Source organism: Cadophora gregata, assembly GCF_030347475.1.
Source record: "Cadophora gregata isolate MNR1 chromosome Unknown scaffold_18, whole genome shotgun sequence".
Lineage (NCBI taxonomy): Eukaryota > Fungi > Ascomycota > Leotiomycetes > Helotiales > Ploettnerulaceae > Cadophora > Cadophora gregata.
Genome location: NW_026695941.1, coordinates 1,303,156 through 1,326,138, shown reverse-complemented (window position 1 = coordinate 1,326,138; position 22,983 = coordinate 1,303,156). Strand labels below are relative to the sequence as shown.

Genomic DNA, 22,983 nt, shown 5'->3' with positions numbered 1-22,983 from the left:
GCCACCCTGATTGAATTTAGTGGGCCACCCTCTTTTTCGCGAGCCACCGAAGCGTTAATGTATACTCAGTCGACTGTCTGAACTCTGTCTAAACTCTATTGGGCTGGCCACCTGCTCAAAGTCATCATTTACTGAGGCGTCCAAGGCCTTTAACTAGTGACTATGTCTCTGCACTGCATGACCAGATTTATCGTCTGATCTATCATACAGCCCACAAATATTTGCAATTGCTTGACTCGCTTAGCTCATCCATCATCATGGCTACCATTACCATCGCCGGGGTTGAAATCCCACTTGTTGACACGGTCCGCCCAGAGGACTCGACTAACATGCCAACGTATGTGAAACAAACTCGCAGAACCGACATCTTGCCAAAAGGATGGAAGAAGAGCGAAGAAAAACGTCCTATCCCTTGCGACATCATCTATGACCAGAATATCTGCCTTACATTGAAGGATGGCACGAAGGTACTTTGTGATCACCGGATCGTCATGCTGTCACGTGACTGATGTGTGAAATAGATTTATATGGATATATTGCGACCACATGGCGTCAGTGAGAAGATCCCGGCCGTGGTGGGAATGAGTCCGTATGGAAAGGGCGGACACGGTAAAGTCTCACTTGCCCGGTATTATTGATTCAGTAATTAATGTGCCTTAGGCTTTGATATCTATGGAAATTGTGCCTATAGAATTGGCATCCCCGAGAGCAAGTTATCTGGGCTGGAGAAATTCGAGTTGTACGCATAGCGAGTATCCTAATATTTATGGGCCTCGTTGACCTGTTCAGTCTCGATCCGGCCGAATGGAATCCGCGAGGATATGCGATTGTCAACATTGACTTGAGAGGGAGCTGGGAGTCTGATGGTAACTTGTACGTTGAAGGATCACAGCAAGGTAAGGAACAATGCTGCCATTTCGAAAGACTAGATTTAAATCATTATTAGGTCGTGATGCATATGAAATTATCGAATTCGTTGCTGCCCAGGATTGGTGCAACGGTTCGATCGGAATGGCAGGAAATTCCTGGCTCGCAACATCCCAATGGTCCGCAGCCATGGAGCACCCTCCTTCCCTCAAATGCATCGCCCCATGGGAAGGCTTCACAGATATGTACCGAAACCTAGCTTGTCGAGGTGGTATCCCCAGTCTCCCATTTCTGAACTTCATTATGAACAAGACCATCCGAGGACGCGGCGGCAGAGAAGATGTCGTGAAGATTCTACAGAATTCTCCATTGTACAGTCCGTACTGGGAAGACAAAAGTTTGTGCCTCGACAAGGTTAAAATTCCCATGTATGTCGTATCTAGTTATTCTTCTGCGATCCATGGATTCGGCACTATCAAGGCATATCGAGAGGCTACCAGTCCAAAGTGGCTTCGGATCCACTCCACCCAGGAGTGGTATGATTTGTACCTGCCGCATAACACCGATGAACTGCAGAAATTTTATGACCGCTACCTCAAAGGGATCGACAATGGTTGGGAAAAGACAGACCCTGTACGAGTCTCAGTCCTCACATACGGCAAGGTTGGTTTCTTCTTCATTTCAATTTTCTGTGTCCACAATTTAACACACTTGTAGAAAGCTCTTGACAACATACCATTTTCCGAGTATCCTCCCAAGGAAACCGAATACAAGAAGCTGTTCCTCTCCGGGTCCAACCTGGTGAAGAGTCCCGTAGATAAGGTATCATCCGTTTCCTACCAGGCGGATGATTACAGGGCACAGCCCGCAGAGTTCAAAATCGTCTTTGACAAAACTACTACGCTCATTGGGTTCTGCAAAGCCAAACTCTGGATCTCTTGCGACGAGACTGATGACTTGGACATCTACTTGTCTCTCCGCAAGGCGGACAAGAATGGTAAGATCCTGGAACACATCAACCTTCCCTGGGATGAACTCCCCCCTGAAGTCAAGTCCTTTGAAGACGTTCCAAACTCCAATGTGATCAAGGTATGAAAATCCTAATTTCATCTCACCAACATATCCATCCCTATCCCCATCTTCTAAATCTGCTCGCAAAAACTAAACAAATTCCAGTATCTCGGCCCAACCGGCGTCCTCCGCGCCTCCCACCGCGCCCAAGACCCCAAACTCACAACCGACATCGTCCCCTACCACCCGCACGACAAAGAAGAAAAAATCCCTCCAGGAACCATCGTCCCCGTGGAGATCGGCTTCTGGCCAATGGGTATCCAGTACGAAGCAGGCGAATCGTTGATCCTCCGCGTTCAGGGCTTCCTCGACCAGTGCGTCGAGTGGCCAGCCCTGACTACCATGAAACCGAACAATCTGAATAAGGGGAAGCACACTATTCATTTTGGTGGCAAGTATGATTCTAACCTCATTGTTCCGGAGGTGCCGCTTTAGGATTGTTGGGAGGCCGGCGGACCTGCGGTGATGGATGGATGGATGGATGGATGGTGAGGGGTTTTCGCTTCTTGGGTGGACTGGACTTGATGGGGTTTTCTTGTGGACGGTTTGGGGGATTGGGGCTCCCTGGGAGCTCTTGTAACGAAAGGGAAAGTAAAAACAAAAACAAAGGTAGCCTTAGATAGCATAATTTGAATGGAGCGAGGTGAAGGCTATTCTGTGTCTCTAATTCATGACTCGGTGAACCGTTCATAACAGTGCATTGGGTGATCGTTAGCAACTACCCTACCTACCTAGACAAGATGATCCCCTCAACTGCCAAACGAGACGCATTCTAGACGTGGTCGATGACCTTCGTGAAGCATGACCCTGTAATTAAACGAAGAACGCCTGAAATGCGCCGCCCATGCTTCCTTTCTCCCCTCAACTGCTGAAATCCCAAATTTTCTTCAGGTGCCGCGCTGAGGCAAAGTCGCTGAATTTGCCTATGACGTGCGTAACTCAGGCGCTTCTCGATAAATTACAGTGTAGGTATTCCTTCGAGCTCCCCTTCCCTCCTGTTACATGTGCATTTTATTCGGCAGTAACCCCTCGGGGGATACCTTAGGATAGGCAGCTTCACGAAGTCAGTGCCCCGCTTCAGCGCCCTGCCCCCGACAACTCTCGTTAGGTTCATAAACAATTCCAGAGAGCAGCTCAGCAGTGGATAAGTTAGAGTAGGTAGGTGGTCAGCCTGTACTTTATCTTACCCCCCACAACTCCCGCCGCCACGATTCTTAGTGTTAGGTACCTACGCTGCACCCTCGCCCAACCAACCTAACCTCAGCGACTCCCTCGGTCTCGCTTCATCACGCAACCATGCCCTCAAGATGTGTATCAAGAAGAATCAGTACAGTTCTCGAACATTTACATAGGTACTGCGCGAGATGAAGATCCCCAGAGATGTGAAAATTATTACCGAAACCTTTTTCATGATCATGATCATGGGATTTTAATGTGTTATTCGATAGGTACTTGTTCTTTTAGTTTCTTTTGGTAGGTAGGTAGGTAGGTAGGTATGATTTAGAAGACTGTCCGAGTGGAATGTGTTGTTGATAGGTAAGTCTAAAGTGAGGGGGGAAGGTGGGGTGGGGGGTTACGAACTGGGTGGCATAAGTCTGTGCGCTACGGGCTTCCTCGCTTGTGTGAGGAGCTGTACCTTAAACATGATATCCTCTACTTTACGTTTTTAGCTCACTACTAACATAGGGTTTAAAGAAAATGTATTGTAACTAACTGAACTTTATTAGTCAAAGAAGAGTTCTTCCAACTAACAAATTTGAATTTAATATCAAGACTCTGTTAAAACTCATATTCGATGTTTTCAAGCCTGTAGCGCACGGACTTATGCCACCCAGTTCGTTAAGCGAGCTTGGGTTGTTGACTTTTACAGATCAGGATTTTTTTTATCGCACCTGAGGACAGCTCCATCCTCTTTGACGAGGGTTTTTTTTGGCCAAAATATCTGTGATGTCAAATTCCCGTGCCAGGACTCCTTTAATCTTCGTTACAAAATATCATTCTTCTCCACTGCAACCGACCTCAGTTATTTATTGACACAGATCAAGTTTTAATAGTGGTCCTTATTCCTTTGTCATTGGATAGACCATCCTTGATGAAGACTTCACGGCAGGAAGAAAATGGCCCAATATCCTTTCAAAACTCGCATTTCAAATCTTCTACTCTAATCCCACACTCAAAACCCCATCTTCCTATTTATTCGGCTGCACATGCCCAGCATTCTTCACCACCCTCATAAAACTCTCCCAATTCCTCCCCGCCTCCCTACTAGTCAACACCATCTCCTGACCCCTCGGCAACATAACCTCCTCATACTTCTTCAACACCGACCCGAACGGCTTCTCCTCCTTCACAGCATCAATGATCAGATTCGCCAGCTCACAAGCATCCCTAATCGCCGTATTCGCCCCACCACCCCTGAACGGAATCATCGCATGAGCCGCATCCCCTAGCAAAGTGACATACTTCCCCGGCAGCGTATCCGGCGGCACATACTCTAGGAGCTTAATCGGCGGGGCGAACACGCCCTCGACGCCCGTATGCGTAACGATATCAGTCAAGACCTTCGCCCAACCAGCGACCAGCTCCTCCGCCTTAGCATACAGCTGCTCCTTGGTCATGGTATCCAGCTCAGCGGAGTCCTTCTCGGGCTCATCCGTCCAGTACGCCAGGATCCAGTAGAAGGTCGCGAACTCCTTGTCGGGGGTAATGGAGCGCAGCCCAAACACGCAGCGCATATTCGGCGTGTTGGCCAATATGGCAGCCGTGCCGAGCGCACGCACAGGCTCGTAGACGTGTCGCGGGAGGTCGCCCTGTCCCGTGACGGCTATGTAGTTGCTCACTTCTGCCTTGCTGGCCTGCTCGCCGAGGAGGGCGGCGCGGACTCTGGAGCGGGAGCCGTCGGCGCCGACGAGGAGGGAGCCCCGGGCGGAGGTGCCGTCTTTGAAGAAGGCCGTGACGCCCGTGGAGTCTTCGGTGTAGTGCGTGAATTCCTTGCCCGTCGAGACGTTCAGGTGCTGCCACATGTAGTCGCGGAAGTGGCTGCGGCTTGCGCGCAGGACGTGGCCCGGTTGGCCGCGGGGGACGCCGCCGAATTTGGCGACGCGCTCGCCGGTTTTGCCGTCGACGACGCCCATTCCATCGTAGGGTTCGAGGCCGTAGGTTACGCTGACGGATTGGAGGTCGCCTATGTCGTCTGGGAGGAGCTTGAGGAGTTCGGGTATGGATCTGGAGGGTAAGGGTTACTTGTTTGTTTGTCGTATATATAAGAGTTTTGGGTTGTGAATATATGTGTATATGTACTTACTCGATCAGCGCAACTGCCCAGCCTTGACTTCGTGTATATCGCTGAGCGTCACGTTCGAAGATCTCAAATGGAATGCCCTTGCCTCTCAGAGCCTGTGCCAGGACCAAACCCCCAGGGCCGGCACCAATAATCAGGACCTTGTTGGGTTCCGTGGTCTGGGTCATCGTGTAGTATTGCAGATAGGCGTGTTTTGGGATTCGTTGGGGAGACGGGCCAGCAGATATCGTTCGATGCTGCAGTACAATGGCACCATAAAGTATGAGGATTTAAAGGACAATATAGCTTCGGTATCTGACTCAATTAGGTTCTCCATAGCGATAACCATGCAGTTTTGGATCTCTCTTGTCATTTCAGATAGCCACCGTCAAGCAGGAACCGATCTGTTGTGTCTCTCCCTCAGTGGAGTGTTCGGCTAATTTGCGTATGGAGTTCCAGGTGAGGGGCTCAACTCCAAGGTGGGTAGGCCACTGAGGTGGAGGGGCTCACCCAGATGCCCACAGCTGATGTGGCCAGACCTGAGCATCTGGTCAAGCGGGTGGGCAGCCACTTGTTGGGTGTCTTGTCCAATTCATACGGAGACTACTACCTACTTGGGGGGGCTGGAATGGTCCAGCTCCAGCTTCAGAAAATATCGCTCGGATATTCCGAGATCTGACTTTCTCTTGGGGGACGGATGGCCCTGGTAGTCTCGGAGATCCCAAGGGTCCGGCGACCGTTCCCTCATGATTAGAGTTTACTAGTGCGACTCTTTCTCTGCTAATTACTCTTTTTTGTCTCGGAAAGGCTTTATGAATGGAGCAAGTGATCAATCTCTTGATTCAAAATGAGGGGTTGGCATTAAGTAGCTTTGTGGCCCTCATCTTCTCTTCTCTGTGTACAATTCCACCATTTGAAAGCTCGAACACTGTATGGGATGGAGGGATAGGTCGAAATGTCTAGCTGAGTATGGATCTCTGGTGTCTGATCTTTGCTGGTACCGACAGGCTGGATGGGATGGGATGGGATGGGATGCTACCTACTGTACTGTATCTCACCGCTGTGCCGCTGTCCCACGTTCCCGACTTCTCTGCCGCACTACTTCTGCCTCCCAGCTGGATCTTCAGGGCGCAACGCAACGCATCGCATTGGATTATTGGATTGGGACGGAACCCCGCTATTCTACCCCGCACCCCGCAATACCAACCTGGGAGAAAGAGCGGCGGATCTCGATCTGCACTCCCGTTCTCATCCGTGTTGGTTCTCGGGCGCGGGCGCTGCTGACACGCGTTCAAGTGCGCGCCCCCCCCGTGTGGTTCCTTCCTTTCCCCAGACAGACAGTCGTCTCTCCCCAGATGCAACTTCCTCTATCCTATCCTCTCCCATCCTACCTATCCTACCTATCCAGTCCCATCCTATCTCTTATCTTATCCTACCTGTGCCATCCCTTTCGCACTATCTTTCTGCTCTGCAAATACTATTCTGCAATAAACTTCAAGGCCTACGGACCTTAGCAAGGCTGTCAGGTACTTTTCCTTGGTAGGAGCGAACCCTCCCTCGCTCATCTCTTGTGGTTGTTGGCGCATTTCACCTCGCAGCTGATGAGGCAGCCACTGCTATTTCCGTTTCGTTCCTGATGGAGCATGAAGACGTTCTGACAACGGCCCTACCCACTGGAACTGAGGCTGAGGCTGAGGCCCAGGACAACAACAGGGTGCGCCGGAGAAGAAAGAAAAGTAATCCACAAGTCCTTCATTGCCCTGGGTGCAATGCGACCTTCAATCGTGCAGCACACTTGAGACGTCACCAGCGAACGCGTACGTTCCTCTCTGCCTTGCTCTCAGCAGATTGAAGCTGTGTAGCTAACACAACCTCGTAGATCAGGGCGAGAAACCGTATATGTGCCCTCACTGCTCCCTGTCCTCGTCGCGCAAAGATGTAATTGTCCGCCATACAAGGAACTTTCATCCCGACAAGGTGCTAACAAACACCACCGCTGGATCCGAGATACCCGCCAATGCGCCAGCTGAGGCATCTGCTGGACAATATAGAGCCCGTGCCAGTAGCTCCTCTCTGCTATCAACATCGTCTGAAGGTTCTCCGTCTGGATCAACTGTAGCAACGTCGGCAGATATTGGTGAAGATCATCCTCCCTCTGGATGGAATAACGGAGAGACCCATCCAATGCCTTCTGTAAGGAACGACGAGCTCGAGAATCTACTCTTAGATGCGAACCTCCACTTCCCCGACCTTGCCGCATATGCAAGCAATGATCCCTCACTTCAGGATCTATTCCTACCAGACAATATCTTCCCTGAATTTTGTGCGCCGCCAGGGTTCACGAATTCTAGCCTGTTTCAAAGCCTACTGTCGCCTGCTGCTCAGGACACGAGGCGTGACGTTCAAAGCTCAGAGCAAAGTGGTCACCAAGCTCCGCGCACTGTACAACTCGTCCCAGAAACCGATCAACAGCAACCAGGAAGCTCTTTTGCATCTGACAATGACTGGTACGCAAAGGCACAGGCGAACTTCGCTCATTACGATGCAAGTCGAAAATTGGCACATTTCCGATTTCCTTCAAAATATGCAGTAATTCGTTATGTGGATGCGTACTTTGAGTTTATGGATCCGCAGCTACCGATCGTGCATAGACCGACATTTGATGCTGCTACAGTACCTTGTACGTATATTCAACACCGTGGCTTGAGTAGGAACTGATGCGAAAGTCGATTATAGCACCTCTTCTTATCGCAGTAATGGCGTGTGGTGCGATGTATTCGAGCGAACATGGTGCCGCTGCAATGATGCACGCAGCAAACTTGCAGCTTACCTCTGAGGTAAGACAGGATTCTTTTTATTACGAAGGTGTCAAAGTTACTACCAAACTGGAGATTGTTTACATATCCGTGTCTTTCATTTCACTCTGACGACGAAACGGACAGCAAGTTTTGCAAATGAAGCTAACAAATCTGTAGCACTGGAAAACCGACAATCACTTCCAACTTTGGCTCTTGCAAACAAATCTACTGTTAGGCTACTACGAGGTTTACGCCGGGGATTGGTTAATACCACAGAGGGCATACGCTATATTCTCTGGAAATTCTAAGGTCAGCTCAAAAGAACGGTCATGTAGACTAGCTGAGACTGACAAGATACATTCTTAGCTTGCGCCGGAAGTCGTGGGAACATTAAAGCACTTTCCACCAACGACATATCAAGACTGGGTTTACCAGGAGACCGCTAGCAGGTAGACAAGACTGATGCCCCTAGAATGTTTTGTATATTAACATTGCCTTAGGTGCATGGCGAGCACGATGGTCCTCGGAGCAGCCGTCAACTCCACTTCACAAAAGCAACACCTCACTCTCCCTGATCTCGACGCTAGATTCTCACTCCCTTCAAGCATGACTGCCTGGCTACAAGACGAATCCAGCTGGGAGAGACCCACAGAAATGCCGATTTTCTCAGATACCCTGAAGCGGATATTTGCCGGTGAACCCCCGACCATAGAAATCAGCGATTTCGCATTCATGAGCATCGTGTCCGCCGTACTCGGCCACATATGTTCCTTCGAAAACCTCGCTAGCTCACAACATCCACAACTCTACACCAGCTTCGTCAACGAGATGGGGCGATCGGTACAGATTCTAAATGAGATGTGGACCAAGCGGACAGCCAGCGGGAACAACAGCTACCGATCATCCTCGAATACCCTCACGCCGCTAGCGAGATCGACCAAGTTGCTGCTCGATTCGGTGTTCTACCATCTTTACGGAAACTCCCAATTGGCGATTATGAAGAACCTGCTTGGGTCTCCAGAAGGATTGACGCGAGCGGAAATGCTTCGGGAGATGTCTAAGAATCCATGTTCGATTCACCTGGAGAAGGCACTTGTTCGCGCGGCCGAGGCTTTGCGAGATGATTGTCGGCTGGGCTTGAGATATCTGCAGAAAATGACACCATATCGATTCGCGCCTCTATCAGCAACTGCAGTTTTTGAAGGCGGTATGTACCACCCATCTCGTTCCATTTCTTCTCAATTCAATTTCAGTTCCTCATCTACCCCGCCCTCCCGTCTCTTCGATGCCATGTTCCCAATCAATGCTATCCTCTCGTCTTATATTAACAAATCTTCCTCACCAGGTCTCCTCCTCTGCTGGTACCTCCAAACCAAGCGCTCCAACCCCACACCCACAACAGAAACTTATCCAACGCTCGACGCGCTGATCAGTGACGGCTTCGCAGAACTGGATGGTCTGCAGATGACGACTGAGGAGGAACTCACTACATTGCCGCTTCTTGCTAATGCGGAGGTGTTGCATGATCGTTCGGTGTGGCAATGTAAGTGTATTTGTTCTGCTCGTTACTATCATGAGAGGATCTCTTGCTTACTTTTACGTCAGGGCCCTACGCCGTATCGTTAAAACTCAATGGTTTTATTCAGCAATTCAAACTCGCCCCTTGAGTAATAATCACTCTCGTTTTGCGGAATCTGGATACGGTGTATGCGGCGTTCTGGTTATGGCCAGCAAGGCCGATGGTAGGGTGGGGTTTTTGTATATCCAGTGGCTAGCGGGAGGGAGAAAAAAATATGGAGAAGGATGTTGTGTCCTGTCTTGTATGATTATCGGTTGTTATTCTTAATGAATCGATTGTGTGTACCCTGAAACTGATATCTGTCTGTTTACGAAGTTATCTTTTTGTCTACTCTCAAGGCTGCGCTGGTGAGAGCTAGCGCCAATCGACGCTGCAGGTCCCTGGAACAACAGAATAAGCGAGGTGTTGACAAACACTCGGCAGCAACTGGGAAGGCCTTTTCTACAGCGAGGATCCGTACGCATTCGCAGCTTATCATTCAAACACACGCCAATTTAATATACTCTATTCAAAGCTCCCTCCTCAGAACCCAACACTCCCTAACAATGCCCTCCCCTTCCCAACACTTCCCTCCCCTTCCCATCACCCAACCCTATCCCCCACCTCAAACTTCGGCAACCAAACATCCACCACCGCCGCCCTCCCCTCCTCCCTCACCGTCCTCAACGCCCTCTCCAGCACGCCATCCACCTCCCCCACACTCTTCACCACGGCCCCAAACCCGGCCCCAGCCGCAACCGCCACGGCCGCATGATCCACCCCAGGCTCAAAAGTAACATGCAACTGATCCGCGCTCCCCACCCTACTCGCCCACCCCTCCCTATGCACCGCAACCGCACTCAACATCGGGCTCTTCCAGCCGCGATTATTCAGTATCACCGTCAAGAACGGGGCGTCATACCTCCTGGCCATCCAATGGACCGACGACGGGATGGAGAAAAGATACGTCCCATCGCCCGTGATAGCAACGACCGTCTTCTCCGGCCGAGCGAGCTTCGCGCCTACGGCGGCGCCGCCGTGCCACCCTAGTGCGGTGGCGCCGGATGTGAAGTATGAGCCGGGGGTGGCGTGCAGGCCGAGCACGTCTGTTACGGGCTTGTAGTTTGAGATGGATTCGTTGAGGAGGAGGGTGGTGGGGAAGTCGAGGAGGTTGCGTAGGCGGGAGAGGACGTAGTGCGGGGTTAGGATATCGGGGTTTTTGGGCATGGCTTCCAAGGCGGTGAAGCCTTCGATGTATGTCTTGTGGACTTTCTCCAATTCCAAAATCCGAGCCTGCACTGAGGTTTTGAGTTCAGGCGTTGATGATGTTTTGTCCGAGAGGTAAGTGTTGAGTTGGTGGAGGGCAACTCGCGAGTTGGCGCGGCAGGAGAGGTCGGTGTCGATGTGGAAGAGGGACATTTGGATCTTGAGCGGGTCGATGTCGATGTGGTAGACGTGGGCGGTGGTGGGGGGTTTGAAGGAGGTTTTTATCCAGGGGACGTCGCAGTCGATGACGAGGACGAGGTCGGCTGTTTTGAGGAGGTCGTTGCGTGGGCCTTCGCTCCAGTGGTTGCCCATATAGAGGGGGTGGTCGTGCGGGAAGTTGTGGTGACTGGGGACGGCTTCCTGGGGGGTGGTTAGTTTACACCTCTTCTTTTTTCTTCCCCTCTCTCTCTTCCTTTTTTCGATCTCTTTAAAATCAAAGGAGAAAAGTGAAGAAATAGGAAATTCATCAACCCACCAAAATAGCAACCCCCAACCCCTCCGCAAGCTGTACAAGCTCTCTCACAGCCTCCACATCCCTCCCCAAATACGTGGTAACCACAATCGGCCTCTTGGCAGCCAACAACTTCTCCCCAATCTCCGTCACACTCTCCTCCGACAGCGCCGACGGCGCAGTAGGTTTCCACCTCGTGGCATCAACATCATAGGGGCGGATCTTCTCTTCCAGAACCTCACGCGATGCCATCAAGTAGGCAGCACCTTGAGGCTCGCTTTTAGCGAATTGGCTGGCGCGTAGGATGAGCTGCTTTATGTTCTTGCCGCTGCGGATCTCGTTGTCGTAGACGGTGTAGCCGCGCATGATGCCGCGTTGGTCGATGGTGTCTTGGATGGAGTGGATGAATTCCTGTTTTTGGGAGAAGAAAGGGCGATGAGTTAGCTTCGTTCGGACAAACACAATAGTTCATATATCCCAATTTTATATTCCATTCAAACCCGATTCAATATTTCTTTTCTTTTCTTTTTTTCTTTTTTCTTTTTTTTTTTTCCCTCTCGTTTCTTCCTTCTTCTTACTCTTTTTCCCCTTTCCTAAGCGAGTGTGTGGTAGTAAACAAAACAAAAACAGAACTACTCACATTCCTACTCCCCACCATCTCCCCCTCATCCGTAACGGGCGACGTCCCCGCCAACACCAGCACCGGAATCCTCGCCCTCGCCACATTATGGATCGCCCCGGCCATGTTCAGCGTCCCCGCATCAACATGCACCAAGAACGCCTGCATCTGCCCGCTCGCCTGGAAATATCCCTGCGCGGCGCTGAGCCCGACGAATTCATGGGGCGCGGTGATGAAGCGGATGGGTTTGGGCTGGTTTTGGAGGTGTTGCTTGGAGATGGCTTCGAGGATCGCGGGGTGGTCGCTGCCGACGTTGAGGAAGAGGTGGGTTACGCCCGAGAGGGTGAGGGCTTCGAGGAGGGCGGTGGAGGTGGTGTAGTCTTCGTCGTCGGTCATTTTGGGAATCGGTTCTGATCTGCGTGCGTGCGTGCGTGCGTGTGAGATGTTTTGGGTAAGCTGTGTGTCTGTTTTTGTGTGTGAAAATGAGGCGGGGTTGGATAATCTTAAACGGAAAATTATCTGCAATAGAGGTATCGATAGAGATAAAGCTCGTGCTCATACCTCTATTGAAAGATAAGAGCTCATATCCCACCGCTTGCCGATCCTTTATTTACTCCTCCTCCAAACCAACCAATCGCAGCTCTCGGTAAAGCCGGTTTTGCGAAAGCTGAGCTGATCTGCACTGTGCTGCACCTCAGTCGGGTTTCCCAAGAGAGGTGGATTCTTGACTGTGTCACATGTCTGTAACTTGTAATCAGAGGGATTTCTAGTCCTTCCACTGGGTTACAAATAACCAATAGTCTAGTGCTGCTGGTGATGTGATCTCTGCGGCGTTACCACGTGTCGAGTAGTGTCGTCGGAACGGAAGCATAACTAACCTGCATCCTATCCTCACCTCCCGCTCGGTGGCTCGCTTGGCACTTGCCAGCCAGCCAGTCCAAGATACAGGATCCAGTACTATGTTGGCAACGCGATAGACGAGTTTCATTTTCACATGACATGAGCGAAGTGTCGGATTTTGAGACCAAGCGGCCGAGAATTCCATATCCTACAAACAGTTTGACTGGTTTTGCTATTTTCCACTCTACTACCCTTGACAAGCATAGAATTCACTAGACCACCCTTCCAAATCCTCAAACAGATTATTCATCCCATCGAAAAACGAAAGGTCGTAATCAGGTAGAAATCCCTGCGCACAAACAAACAAATCAGTCAGTCAGCCAGTTGCTCCCAAAAAAGAGACATTCTCATCAGATAGCAGAACAAGTCAATTAGACAACATACCTGAGCAGGAAGCGGCGCATTGGCCAGATTGTTATTATTATTGCTAGTATTGATAGCCGGAGCCGAAACCAACGCATCAGCAACCGCCTCACGAACAAGTCTCAAATGGCTCGCGATAATCTCAGCTGATCGTCTTGCTACGACCGATTCGTCCATGGCCTCGAGGAGGTTCACTGCCATTTCGACGGAGCTGAGGAGGGCGTCTCGTTGGGGCGATGCGGCTGTTGTGTTGGCGAGGAGGAGGAGAAGTGTTGCGGCGAACATGATGTAGGTTGTGTTCCACCACCTGTGGATGGGTTAGTATTTGCAGGCTGGCATGACGGGTGAAAGTGGAGGGGGGAAAATTGAGTGATGTCTTACCAGGAGCGGAAGAATGTCTGTACCATGAATACGTTGTGGATGGTTTGGATCGTCGCTTGTGCCGAGTCGATACATTTCAGGATCCCATCTCTGGCTTCAATCGGAGTCTTGGACCCAGCGTTCCCTGAATGAACCAGGAACGGCCGAAATAGAAGCATCCTGACGTTATGGTAGCCTTCCGGAAACATTGTCAGTAATATGCATACAAAGACGTACTTGAGCCTTTCATCACACTTACGAATAGCAAGAACAAGTCTCTGCCGTCTTGACCAATTTGGCTCCTTCAAGCCCCCTACAAAAGCTTCTGTCCTTGATAGATCCGGTCGGATGTTATCAGGTAGTGTACACACCCATTGATTCATGTCTTGCTCGATTCTAGTGGCATCTTCGTATTTGCGCTGCAGAGGCTGAGGGGAGTGGTACACCTCTACAGCTACTCTGCGCATGATTCTGCCGAATTCGACCATACATGGGATGATTGCAACTTCTGATGAGTCTCTTGGTGGCAAGCGTCTGTTGTGATATGCATCCAGACCGAGTGTGTCTGGCCGTCCGAGAGAAAGGCTCATTTCACTTTGGGAATTTGTTAACTTGATATGGGTCAAATTCAATTGAAAGTAGGCTTACATGTCCATAGCAAAGAGACCCCTGTGCCAAAAAGAAATGTTAGATGTCTGCAGCAGTTGTTCTTTGAGGAATCTTACGTACCACCATGTCCTAGATATAAATCCTGCTTGCTTCTCAGATTGTCCTGGCGATTCACGATTGTAACCTGCGGCTAGACAAGTCCGGATAGCTTGCCCCATGTACATATATGCCACTATTCGCACAATTCAGCATGGTCCCCTCAAACTCTAGAAGTAACTCGGGGTCCTACTGTGTGGCGACAGCTCATTCTGGCATATCTTGGCCTATCCCCCCATTAAAAATCTTGAATTCCTGTTCGTTCAAGGGACTACAAACCATCAACAACAAACACCGCACCGTATCCAAATCATTCGAAAACTGCCGCACATTCAAATACCTCTGCGCCTCCCCAAACAGTTTCCGACTCCACTCAAACCTCCCCATCCCATCCAGCAGATCCTCATCCCAAACACGCACCAGCGCCCCCAGCGCCTGCACCGCAAAATACAGCGCCATGAAACTCGAGTCCTCTTCCACACTACTGTCCCCATCTCGCCAGAGGCTCTGCGCGCGCATGTAGAAATCCTCTTTATCAATCACGGGCGTGACGACGTGCAGGCTCTCGAAGTACCCCTGGATGAAAATATGCGTGTGCCGTGACAGGAGCGGTCGGTCTCGTGGTGCGGTGTCTTCTGGAGAGACGGGACTTTGGCTGGAGAAGCCCGGGTTGTGGAGTGCGGAGATGAATGAGGTGCCGTTGCTGCCTTTGGGATCGTTGATACTGGCTGTAGAAGGGTCTTGGAGAGCTTCAAGAGTGGGTTGGCGTTGAGACCGGCGGTGGAGACAGCGTAGGAAGGCCATGGAGGATGTGCTGCCGTGGAATTCGATGCCTTGGGTGTAGTTGTTGATTTCGCTGCCTTCGCCTTCGACAACTACATATGCACCGGCAGTGGCTGTAGTTGAAGCACTGAGCGGACCTTCAGGATGGGCGCTTGGTGATCTGGGTGATGGGTGTAAAATCTCTGGGGATGTGGCGGGCGTGAGGGTGTCCAGGCCAAAATGGCCGTCGCCCAACCTGGCGATTGTTGTATCGCCATTAGAAGGATGTATTCGAGACGTCAACTCGTCGACCAGTCTTTGGAGGCTACGGAGATAGCTAGACAGCTGTATTAGTTACCTTACAACGGAAAGGACAAAGTGTCTCTGTCTACTCTAGACAGGACAACGAAGGACCAACCTCGCATCCCCGGGCTGGCCGTCTATCCTGACGATCTGGCCACCGGAGTAGGTACAATTCAAGGCATGTTCTACACACACATCAATAAGTCACATATTTCTTGACAGCACTCTGAGATAGGTAGCAGGTAACAGGTAGCTCATACTTCTACAGTGACAGCACGGCGTCGACTCATCGCAGCGATACTTCTTCGTCCTACACCGATCACAAGCTCTGGCAGCTCGCAGACGCTTGTGCTTCCCAATGGAAGAGGACGAGGAGCGTGAACTCTGCACGGCGGTCTGGATGCTAGCCCGACTGACAAACGATGCAGATGCAGGCGCAGGCGTATCCATAATTTTTCTTCTTGTTGTCCCAGGTCACGTTATCTGCCTGACTCAGGTCAACTTGGAAGTAGGTACCTTAGGTATAATTGGCAGGTAGGTAGGGGAGGTAATTTAGGTAGGTAGGTAGAGAGGGAAAAGGATAAGGAGGGAGGAGCACGAAACCAGCCAGCAGCGGGTCGTTGAAACGGGGCGAGAGTTCATACAGTATTGCTACCAAGGGGGCTGGGCGATGCCACAGGCTTGCAGTCTTGCAAAGTATGCTGTGGTGGTGGTGGTGGCTTGCTGGGTACCCACGTTCCAATTCCTTGGGCTCCGGGCAGGACAGGACAGGACACTAAGTACTGATCGCGGCAGAGCTATGCCATGCCGCCCAGCCGTCTGTCTGTCAATAAGTAAGTCTGGATTTCACCAATAACAGGGGACAACAGATGGCGAGGAGCCCAAGATTTCACTATCTCTATTCCATTACTGTATTATCTTCGTAAAACTACCATTATCCCGTCCAATAATATTTCAGGCCTGGTATAGATAGATAGGATAGATCGTTCATTCCGGTTCAGTTCAGAAAGCATAGTACAGTAGAGACTGTGCGTGACTTACACATTCCCTAATTTTTCCACCTGCCTGTACATAATTCCAACCAAATTCTTACCTGCCTACCTAACTTACCTATCCAAATCACCTTCCTGGGTACATTTACATTTTCCTGCTTTACCTTACCTTACCTTACCTTACCTAACCAAGAAAACCGTCCCACCCCACCCTGCCCACCTAATTTTGCCCACCTCCCAATGTGGCCACCCGCCCTCGTCCCTCGTGCCTCGTCCCTCGTCCCTCGTCCCCGTCAACTGCCCCCAGTGCCCTGCAAACCTTAAGTCGTCCCACCCGTTGAGTGGACCATACCACCCACTGCCCACCCTACCTACAAGTATGTACTCTACGCAGCGTAAATTTACTCCAGGGTCCACTCAGCCACTCCACCTGAGGACGGGTGGGTGAGGTTAGGTTAGCTACCTACAGTAAGGTTAGCGAACGTGGCGATCCGGGGTCCATTGCAGGAGAACGGAACCGGAAACAATAAATACCCAGGTAAAGTCGGATATTTTGAAATGTAAAAGTACGGAGGTATGTGCTTGGGTAAGGTAAGTTAGGTAAGTCTTGGGGAAATAGAGTTTATTCAAGATGCAGGTTGCATTGCGCCTCTAGGTTGGGGTGCGTCGGTATGGCACCTGGGCAGGCAGGCAGGAGGCAGGGTGACGGTGAGACAAGCGACCGAGACGAGATGTCTACCTACCTACCTAGGCGAGATGCAGTACTGAATGATTGACGTGACTTGGCCTTGCCTTGGAAGGGAGGGAGCTGAGTGAGGGATTGGGAGAGTCATGAACCTGGGAAGGTTCTTGAGGGTAAGGAATTTAGAAAACTCTGTACCTAATAGGAGAATGTTGTCTGTTGTAGTACTCAGACGAAGAGTCTCTAACTGACGATATATGGTAGTCACGTATACAACACATTTCATAGTAGATATCATACCACAGCTGCTGTCTAGTCCATTGTCCAAAGAGTCCATCTTAGGCCTAGACAACCACCAAGATTCTAGATCCGAATATCTCCCAACAGGCGCCGTGCATGAAATTAAGTTGGTCCCTCATTCCCAGAGGCTTTCCTCATCGAGCTGGATACTTCACCACCCCCAGCTCGGCTTTCCCGAGCTTTCTTTCTGCACGGGGCACCATACACTCTAACTTTCAACTCCAAATACAATTTCAAATCAAATCAATCACCTTTTTCCTCTCCCGTTTGTTCATTCAAACAACAAAAAAACCTGGGCATTCGCAACCAGCCACGCACCACCCCCGCTCTACTTGCCCACTAAGTACCTACCTACGGTCCACCATCCCAAAAGAATAATCACCCATCACCCGGAATACTCGGGGCTGGTCCTTCCTTGTCTAGAAGAATCCGGCATTTCCCACCGCTTGCGCAAGCCCGTTTTGTGTAACTTGCTCTCGGGGCGTGTGATAGGCGCGTCCAGGTCCAGGAAGCGGTGGCTCAAAGCCCTAGTCCTCTTTCCCCAGACTATTTTTCCCCAGACTCTCGATTCTCACCTGACGAACTAGCCCCAGGATTTTGTCCTTTTAGTCTCGCCTTGCCCCTGCCCTGGAATCTCGAATAAACAGACCTCGCAGTACTTTTCCAAAGTGCTTATTCGGTTCTTCATTTTCAGATATTCTTTTGTATACTCTCTAGTCTACAGTCAACCTCAGTGCGAACAGTTCTTCTATCTATACCTGCTCATATCATTAGCGAGCCAGGTTCAATATGACGGAGGATCAAAATCAGGTCGCCCCTGGGACTCCAGAGGTCGAGGAAGAGGAGGAGATCAAGGTCCATGCCCAAACCTGGATCGTTGTTTTTGTACGTATGAATTGGTTCAAGCGACAAGAAAAAACGGCTAATTCTTCTCTAGTGCATCAATTTGCTCTACTGCTGCCAGCTTCTTGCGGTAGTTGGCTCTGGTTTCCTCACCCAGTCAATCACCAAGTTTTTCGGAGACTCATCACAAGGCGTATGGTTCAGTCAAGTCCTGACCATCCTCACCGTTGCGTTGAGCCCGCCCGTTTCCCAAGCCGTGGACTACTGGGGCCGGAAATGGATCGTCGTCGTCCTGAGCTCCATGGGCTGCTTTGGATGCATCATCGCATCCAGAGCACAAAGCACAGGAACGGTGATCGCTGGCTTCACCATCACCGGTCTCAGTCTCGGCTGTCAGTGCGTCCTGATGGCTATCGTCTCTGAGATCCTTCCACGGAAGCAACGCCCTTTAGCTCAGGCCACTATCAACGCAACGGCAGGCCTAGGCGGCGTTTTGGGTGTCGTGATAGGTGGTTTGCTGGTCCGACACGGTGACCTGGGACATTTCCGCATCTACTTCTATGTGACTGCCGCATGCTACGCTGTAGCTACCATTGGAACGGCTCTTTGCTACCACCCGCCACCTCGGGAGAAGCTTAGCATGACGAATGCTGAGAAGCTCCGAAGTATGGACTGGATCGGAATCTCTCTGTGCGGAATAGGGCTGGTATTGTTCTCCATTGCCTTGTCGTGGTCCCGAAACCCATATCCATGGACAGATGCACACATCCTCGCGCCATTCATTCTTGGTTGTGTCATGTTGATCGGGCTCGGCATCTATGAGTGGAAGATTAAGAAGGACGGCATGCTACATCACGACCTCTTCCGAGACAGAAACTTTGCCATAGTCATTCTGTGCATCTTCGCGGATGGCCTGATCTTCTTCACCGTCAATTCGTACTACGCTTTCCAGGTCTCGGTCTTTACGGGAGCGGACCTGTTGATTTCCGGTCTCCAATTCGCCATGCTATTCTTCATAGCATCACCAATGTCCTTTATCGCTGGTGCGTATTCAGCCCGGGCAAAGGATGTCAGGAACCCCATCGTGCTGGGCTTTATCTGTTTCGTGATATTCAACATCCTCTTGGCCACCACAACGCCGTCGTCGCCCCACGGTGTTTTCTGGGGCTTTCCAGTCTTCATTGGACTCGGCCTCGGGCTCTGTCTACCGGCAATGATGGTGACTGCACAGCTGAGCACACCCCCGGACCTGATCGCACTGGCAACTGGTCTGATGGTAGGGGTTCGGTCTGTGGGAGGTACCATCGCGCTCGCAATCAACAACGCTATCTTCAATAGCGCTCTGTCGACGGAGATGCCCAAGAAGATAGCCGCTGCTACTCTGCCCCTGGGACTTCCTGCGTCCTCCCTCGGGCAACTGATCCCGGCTCTTGCGAATGGTGACAATGCTGCGCTTGCCCAGGTTCCAGGTGCGACCCCGGAAATCCTCGGTGCGGCCGGCGAGGCACTCGTGGAGGCCTACCATATTGCGTTCAGAAATTGCTGGATCGCAGCTGCTTGCTTCTGCGCCGTAGCTGTTGTCGGTAAGTCCTCACCACAAATATTTTTTTCTTATCATGTCAAGTCGTGTATTTTAACTGACGGGTTGGTGTAGGTGGCTGTTTCGTTAATGTGCCTGCCTCGGAATTCAATGCCCATATCGACGCCCCGGCCGAGTCCGAGGTGGTCGAACTCCAGAAAGCGATCGAATCGAAGCATGGCTACATTGAGGAGGTTGAGGTGGCTCGTAAGAACGAAGGATTGATTTCCGAGAAGAACTAAGGATCGGCACGCGATCGAAGAGTAGCCAGCAGCTGTTTTTGTACAAATGAGGTTGGAGAAAGGATCCGAGACTGAGCAGTTATTGAAAGGAGTGACAGAGGATAAGAACTCTTTTTGTGCCAGTATAGCAAAGTAATCAGATTATCGCGCGTCGGCCGTGCAATTTCCCGGTGCAATCGGGTGCTATTGCGAGAGTGAGACTTCTTGTACATCAATCGTTCCGCCATGAATTACAGACCAGGGAATGTCTTTCGTAACTGGTCCTTAAAGATGCAGTGATCTTTGAACAGAGCGTTGTGTTTTCATAGAACCCAGCATGAGCAAATACATGGTCGCCCTCCAATCAACCACCATTGAATTTGTTGCTCCGCGATGTCCGAGATTGTTGTTCTTCACGTCTCATGCATAACAACAATACAATATCTTCCTCCATGCAGTGTCCCACCTGAATAACTGTTGTTGTACAGCAATGTGGATTTGAACTAAGCGGGTATACAAAACTGTTACATACTTGGGTGTATGGCTGGCTATATAGTTGGACAAATAAACTTGATACGCTAAATCAGAGTAATAAAACGAACGTCAAACAGCAAAGAAAATAGAACTCAGCCTGTCCTTGGCTTCCTCTCCAACTTCTCCCACTTAGTACTAGTATAAAACTCAAGCACATTCGGATCCATAGGAATCTGCTGCCTATTAAAGCCCGTCAATCTCAAGCCCTCGAGGTGGGTAGCTCTCGAAAGCGCGACATAAAGCTGGCCAGACTCGAAAATATCTTTCGATGAAACCCCGACAAACTCCAGAGTCATGCCCTGACTCTTGTGAATCGATAATGCCCACGCCAGGGCGAGCGGGATTTGAGTTCTGGTGGCAATGTACTGCTCGAAAGGATCGTTGCCGCCTCTTAGTCCAGACGAGGCGACGGCCGAGATGAGCTTAGTACGACCGTTGTTGAAGCGAACGACTGGCCGGAGCTGTGTATTACGATTCCTAGAAAAGTTCTGACCTTGGAACCTAATCATCGACTCTTTGCGGACTTCTTTGTATTTCCCAGTCAACTCCTCAATTTTGAGGAGCTCACTCGTATCCGGGCCGAAGCCAATGACAACTCCTTGCGATCCGTTTACTAGGCCTAGTTCCTGGTCGAGATTGTGCAGCAAGACCACTTGAGCTCCAACCGCAAGTGTCAAATCTTGTGGGAAGCGATGATCCCGTAGCGAGTCTTTGCATTCCCTGACTTTGAAAGGATCGGGTGGAAGAGCTCGACCGTCACTCTTCAGGATGAGCTTATCAGCTGCATCATCTGAAAGCCAAGTTCTTGGTTGCGAAGTAAGTTTTCGTAAGTGCTCTTCGTTGAACGACTTGACCTGAGCCACTCTGGACATCAAACGAACCTGGAAAGCATCCTTGGGCAGGACTTTCGGACGTTCAAGGTCTTGCCACTCTGCAGAAGAAAGTGGGCTACCATTTCGGACTTTATTCAGGATATCTTGAAACCGGGTATCTTTCTGACGATGGATCTGCTCAAGTTTGATGTGTCGAAGTTTTAGATCCTTCCACACGTCAGACTTGAATGCCCATTTGTCTCCCCATTGAGGCGCCGGTCGCTTTGACGCTCCCTCATCAGAGCCCTCCTTGGCAGGGCACTTCTGAGATTCGCAGATAGGCGCATCTTTTCTCGTGATAGCGTGACCGCAGTGCATACAGTATTGGAAGGGCTTGACTGGCGGTAATTGATGAGAATCTCCAAGAAATATGACTTGCTTCCCGCCAAATGGAAGTTTGTTGCCCATGGCTTTTTGGAATAGTTTGTTGAGACGTTCCAGAAAGTGATTCTCGACCATGGAGATTTCCTTGTTCGGGCTTGTCAGCTTTGGGACTTTTCTATGCCTTATTTAGGAGGCTACCTCGATAACAAGAGTATCCAAATCATTGATCGTCTTGATCGTTCCGATTCGTGGCTTCAAAAGATCATGAAGGCTTTTTCGAAAAGAATCAGGATTCCACTGGTCAACCTTCCGTCAGCATACTCACCATCCCGAAGGCCTTGTATCACTTACACCGGCGAAAGAAAATGTGGTTCTTCCTCCTAACGGAATGGCCGCAATTCCAGTTGGGGCCACTACTTGCACCTTGCCTCCCTTCTTCCTCTTTTGTATCCTTCTCAATATCTCTTTCAATGTAACAGTCTTTCCACTTCCTGCAGCTCCAGTCATGAAGATATTGTTCTTACGCAATGCAAGATTGACGACTTTGTCTTGTTCGGGGGTAAGTTCGATCACTGTTCGGCGGATTCGGCGGAATCTGTTTGCCGGGGTGCTTTCACTTGGTTGATGCGTCTCAACTCGAATCTCTCCTCTGCAGTGAGGACAGGGTCTCCGTGAGGATCGTCCACCCTAGGCTTTTTGTACTTCATGTCTGCTTCGTCGTCGGAGATTTCAATGTAATTTGCAGGACGTTTGAAAGATGGCATTGGAGAGGAAGAGGGAGGCGGCGTGCTGTAGCTACAAGATTGCTCCAAAGATGAAGGCTCGTGTTTGTGTAGAGGAGAGGAGAATTCGTTTTTCGTCTCGTACTTCAGAACAGGTCCTGGCAGAGCTTGAATACAGGGCATATTTCGCGAGTTCTGTGGCAACATTTTCTCCAGCGGTTCTCCTTTGATCATCCTTCCCTCATGCCTCTCATATCTCTCCGCCGGTGCCCGCGGAATCGGTTCATTTGCATGTGTCGAGTACGTCCTAGGTGGTGGAGCATAAGCAGCTTCCAGTCTTGGTCTCGCCTTCGGTGCTGTCTGTTGCAAGAATGTTGAAGCTCCAAGCTTGACAAAAAGCTTCCGCTGCCACTCTGACCAGGCTAGTTCGGCATCATATGCCCTCGTGAAGGCTTGGACTTTGCTCTTGGGAACTCCTTCTATCTGCTGCTGGCATTCTTCTTCGCTGTAATAGACTCCTGGAGTCTTGCCTCGAAATACCACAAAGGCCACGGGCTTACAAGTTGGGTCCATGACGAAGATTATCGAGCTATTGAAGCTAGTAACGGATG

General features: G+C 50.5%; 7 protein-coding genes across 8 annotated transcripts; 3 read left to right on the top strand and 4 right to left on the bottom strand.

Moving 5' to 3' along the window:
* Nucleotides 1–86: 86 nt before the first annotated feature.
* ONS95_006834 (uncharacterized protein) lies at nt 87–2,885 on the top strand. The gene is made up of 6 exons (XM_058500315.1): nt 87–467; nt 522–609; nt 661–739; nt 790–896; nt 947–1,530; nt 1,585–2,885. The coding sequence occupies exons 1-6, from the start codon at nt 258–260 to the stop codon at nt 1,960–1,962; spliced, it is 1,446 nt and encodes a 481-aa protein (XP_058350151.1). The 5' UTR covers nt 87–257; the 3' UTR covers nt 1,963–2,885.
* A 1,184-nt stretch (nt 2,886–4,069) lies between these two features.
* On the bottom strand, nt 4,070–6,025 carry ONS95_006833 (uncharacterized protein). The gene has a single exon (XM_058500314.1). It carries the CDS (start codon nt 5,070–5,072, stop codon nt 4,128–4,130), a length of 945 nt encoding a protein of 314 aa, XP_058350150.1. The 5' UTR covers nt 5,073–6,025; the 3' UTR covers nt 4,070–4,127.
* A 432-nt stretch (nt 6,026–6,457) lies between these two features.
* ONS95_006832 (uncharacterized protein) lies at nt 6,458–10,067 on the top strand. The gene is made up of 9 exons (XM_058500313.1): nt 6,458–7,035; nt 7,098–7,898; nt 7,955–8,055; nt 8,194–8,325; nt 8,383–8,465; nt 8,517–9,223; nt 9,362–9,559; nt 9,622–9,836; nt 9,911–10,067. The coding sequence occupies exons 1-8, from the start codon at nt 6,855–6,857 to the stop codon at nt 9,681–9,683; spliced, it is 2,265 nt and encodes a 754-aa protein (XP_058350149.1). The 5' UTR covers nt 6,458–6,854; the 3' UTR covers nt 9,684–9,836; nt 9,911–10,067.
* Nucleotides 9,622–12,469, bottom strand: ONS95_006831 (uncharacterized protein). Its single transcript, XM_058500312.1, has 3 exons — nt 11,932–12,469; nt 11,316–11,702; nt 9,622–11,200 (listed from the first exon to the last, which is right to left on the bottom strand). Exons 1-3 carry the CDS (start codon nt 12,304–12,306, stop codon nt 10,178–10,180), a joined length of 1,785 nt encoding a protein of 594 aa, XP_058350148.1. The 5' UTR covers nt 12,307–12,469; the 3' UTR covers nt 9,622–10,177.
* A 370-nt stretch (nt 12,470–12,839) lies between these two features.
* Nucleotides 12,840–16,074, bottom strand: ONS95_006830 (uncharacterized protein). Of its 2 annotated transcripts, XM_058500310.1 has the most exons (9): nt 15,564–16,074; nt 15,419–15,488; nt 14,518–15,337; nt 14,432–14,465; nt 14,263–14,374; nt 14,182–14,202; nt 13,555–14,127; nt 13,195–13,480; nt 12,840–13,099 (listed from the first exon to the last, which is right to left on the bottom strand). In XM_058500310.1, exons 1-9 carry the CDS (start codon nt 15,751–15,753, stop codon nt 12,998–13,000), a joined length of 2,208 nt encoding a protein of 735 aa, XP_058350146.1. In that variant the 5' UTR covers nt 15,754–16,074; the 3' UTR covers nt 12,840–12,997. The 2 variants fall into 2 exon arrangements, with proteins under 2 accessions (XP_058350146.1, XP_058350147.1); XM_058500311.1 differs by having other exon boundaries at nt 13,555–13,729; nt 13,793–14,127; nt 14,518–16,074.
* A 1,992-nt stretch (nt 16,075–18,066) lies between these two features.
* ONS95_006829 (uncharacterized protein) lies at nt 18,067–19,941 on the top strand (the record flags this gene model as incomplete). Its single annotated transcript, XM_058500309.1, has 3 exons — nt 18,067–18,162; nt 18,215–19,703; nt 19,775–19,941. 3 exons carry the CDS (start codon nt 18,067–18,069, stop codon nt 19,939–19,941), a joined length of 1,752 nt encoding a protein of 583 aa, XP_058350145.1.
* A 2,278-nt stretch (nt 19,942–22,219) lies between these two features.
* On the bottom strand, nt 22,220–22,945 carry ONS95_006828 (uncharacterized protein; the record flags this gene model as incomplete). The annotated part of the gene is made up of 1 exon (XM_058500308.1): nt 22,220–22,945. One exon carries the CDS (start codon nt 22,943–22,945, stop codon nt 22,220–22,222), a length of 726 nt encoding a protein of 241 aa, XP_058350144.1.
* Between the last annotated feature and the right edge of the window lie 38 nt (nt 22,946–22,983).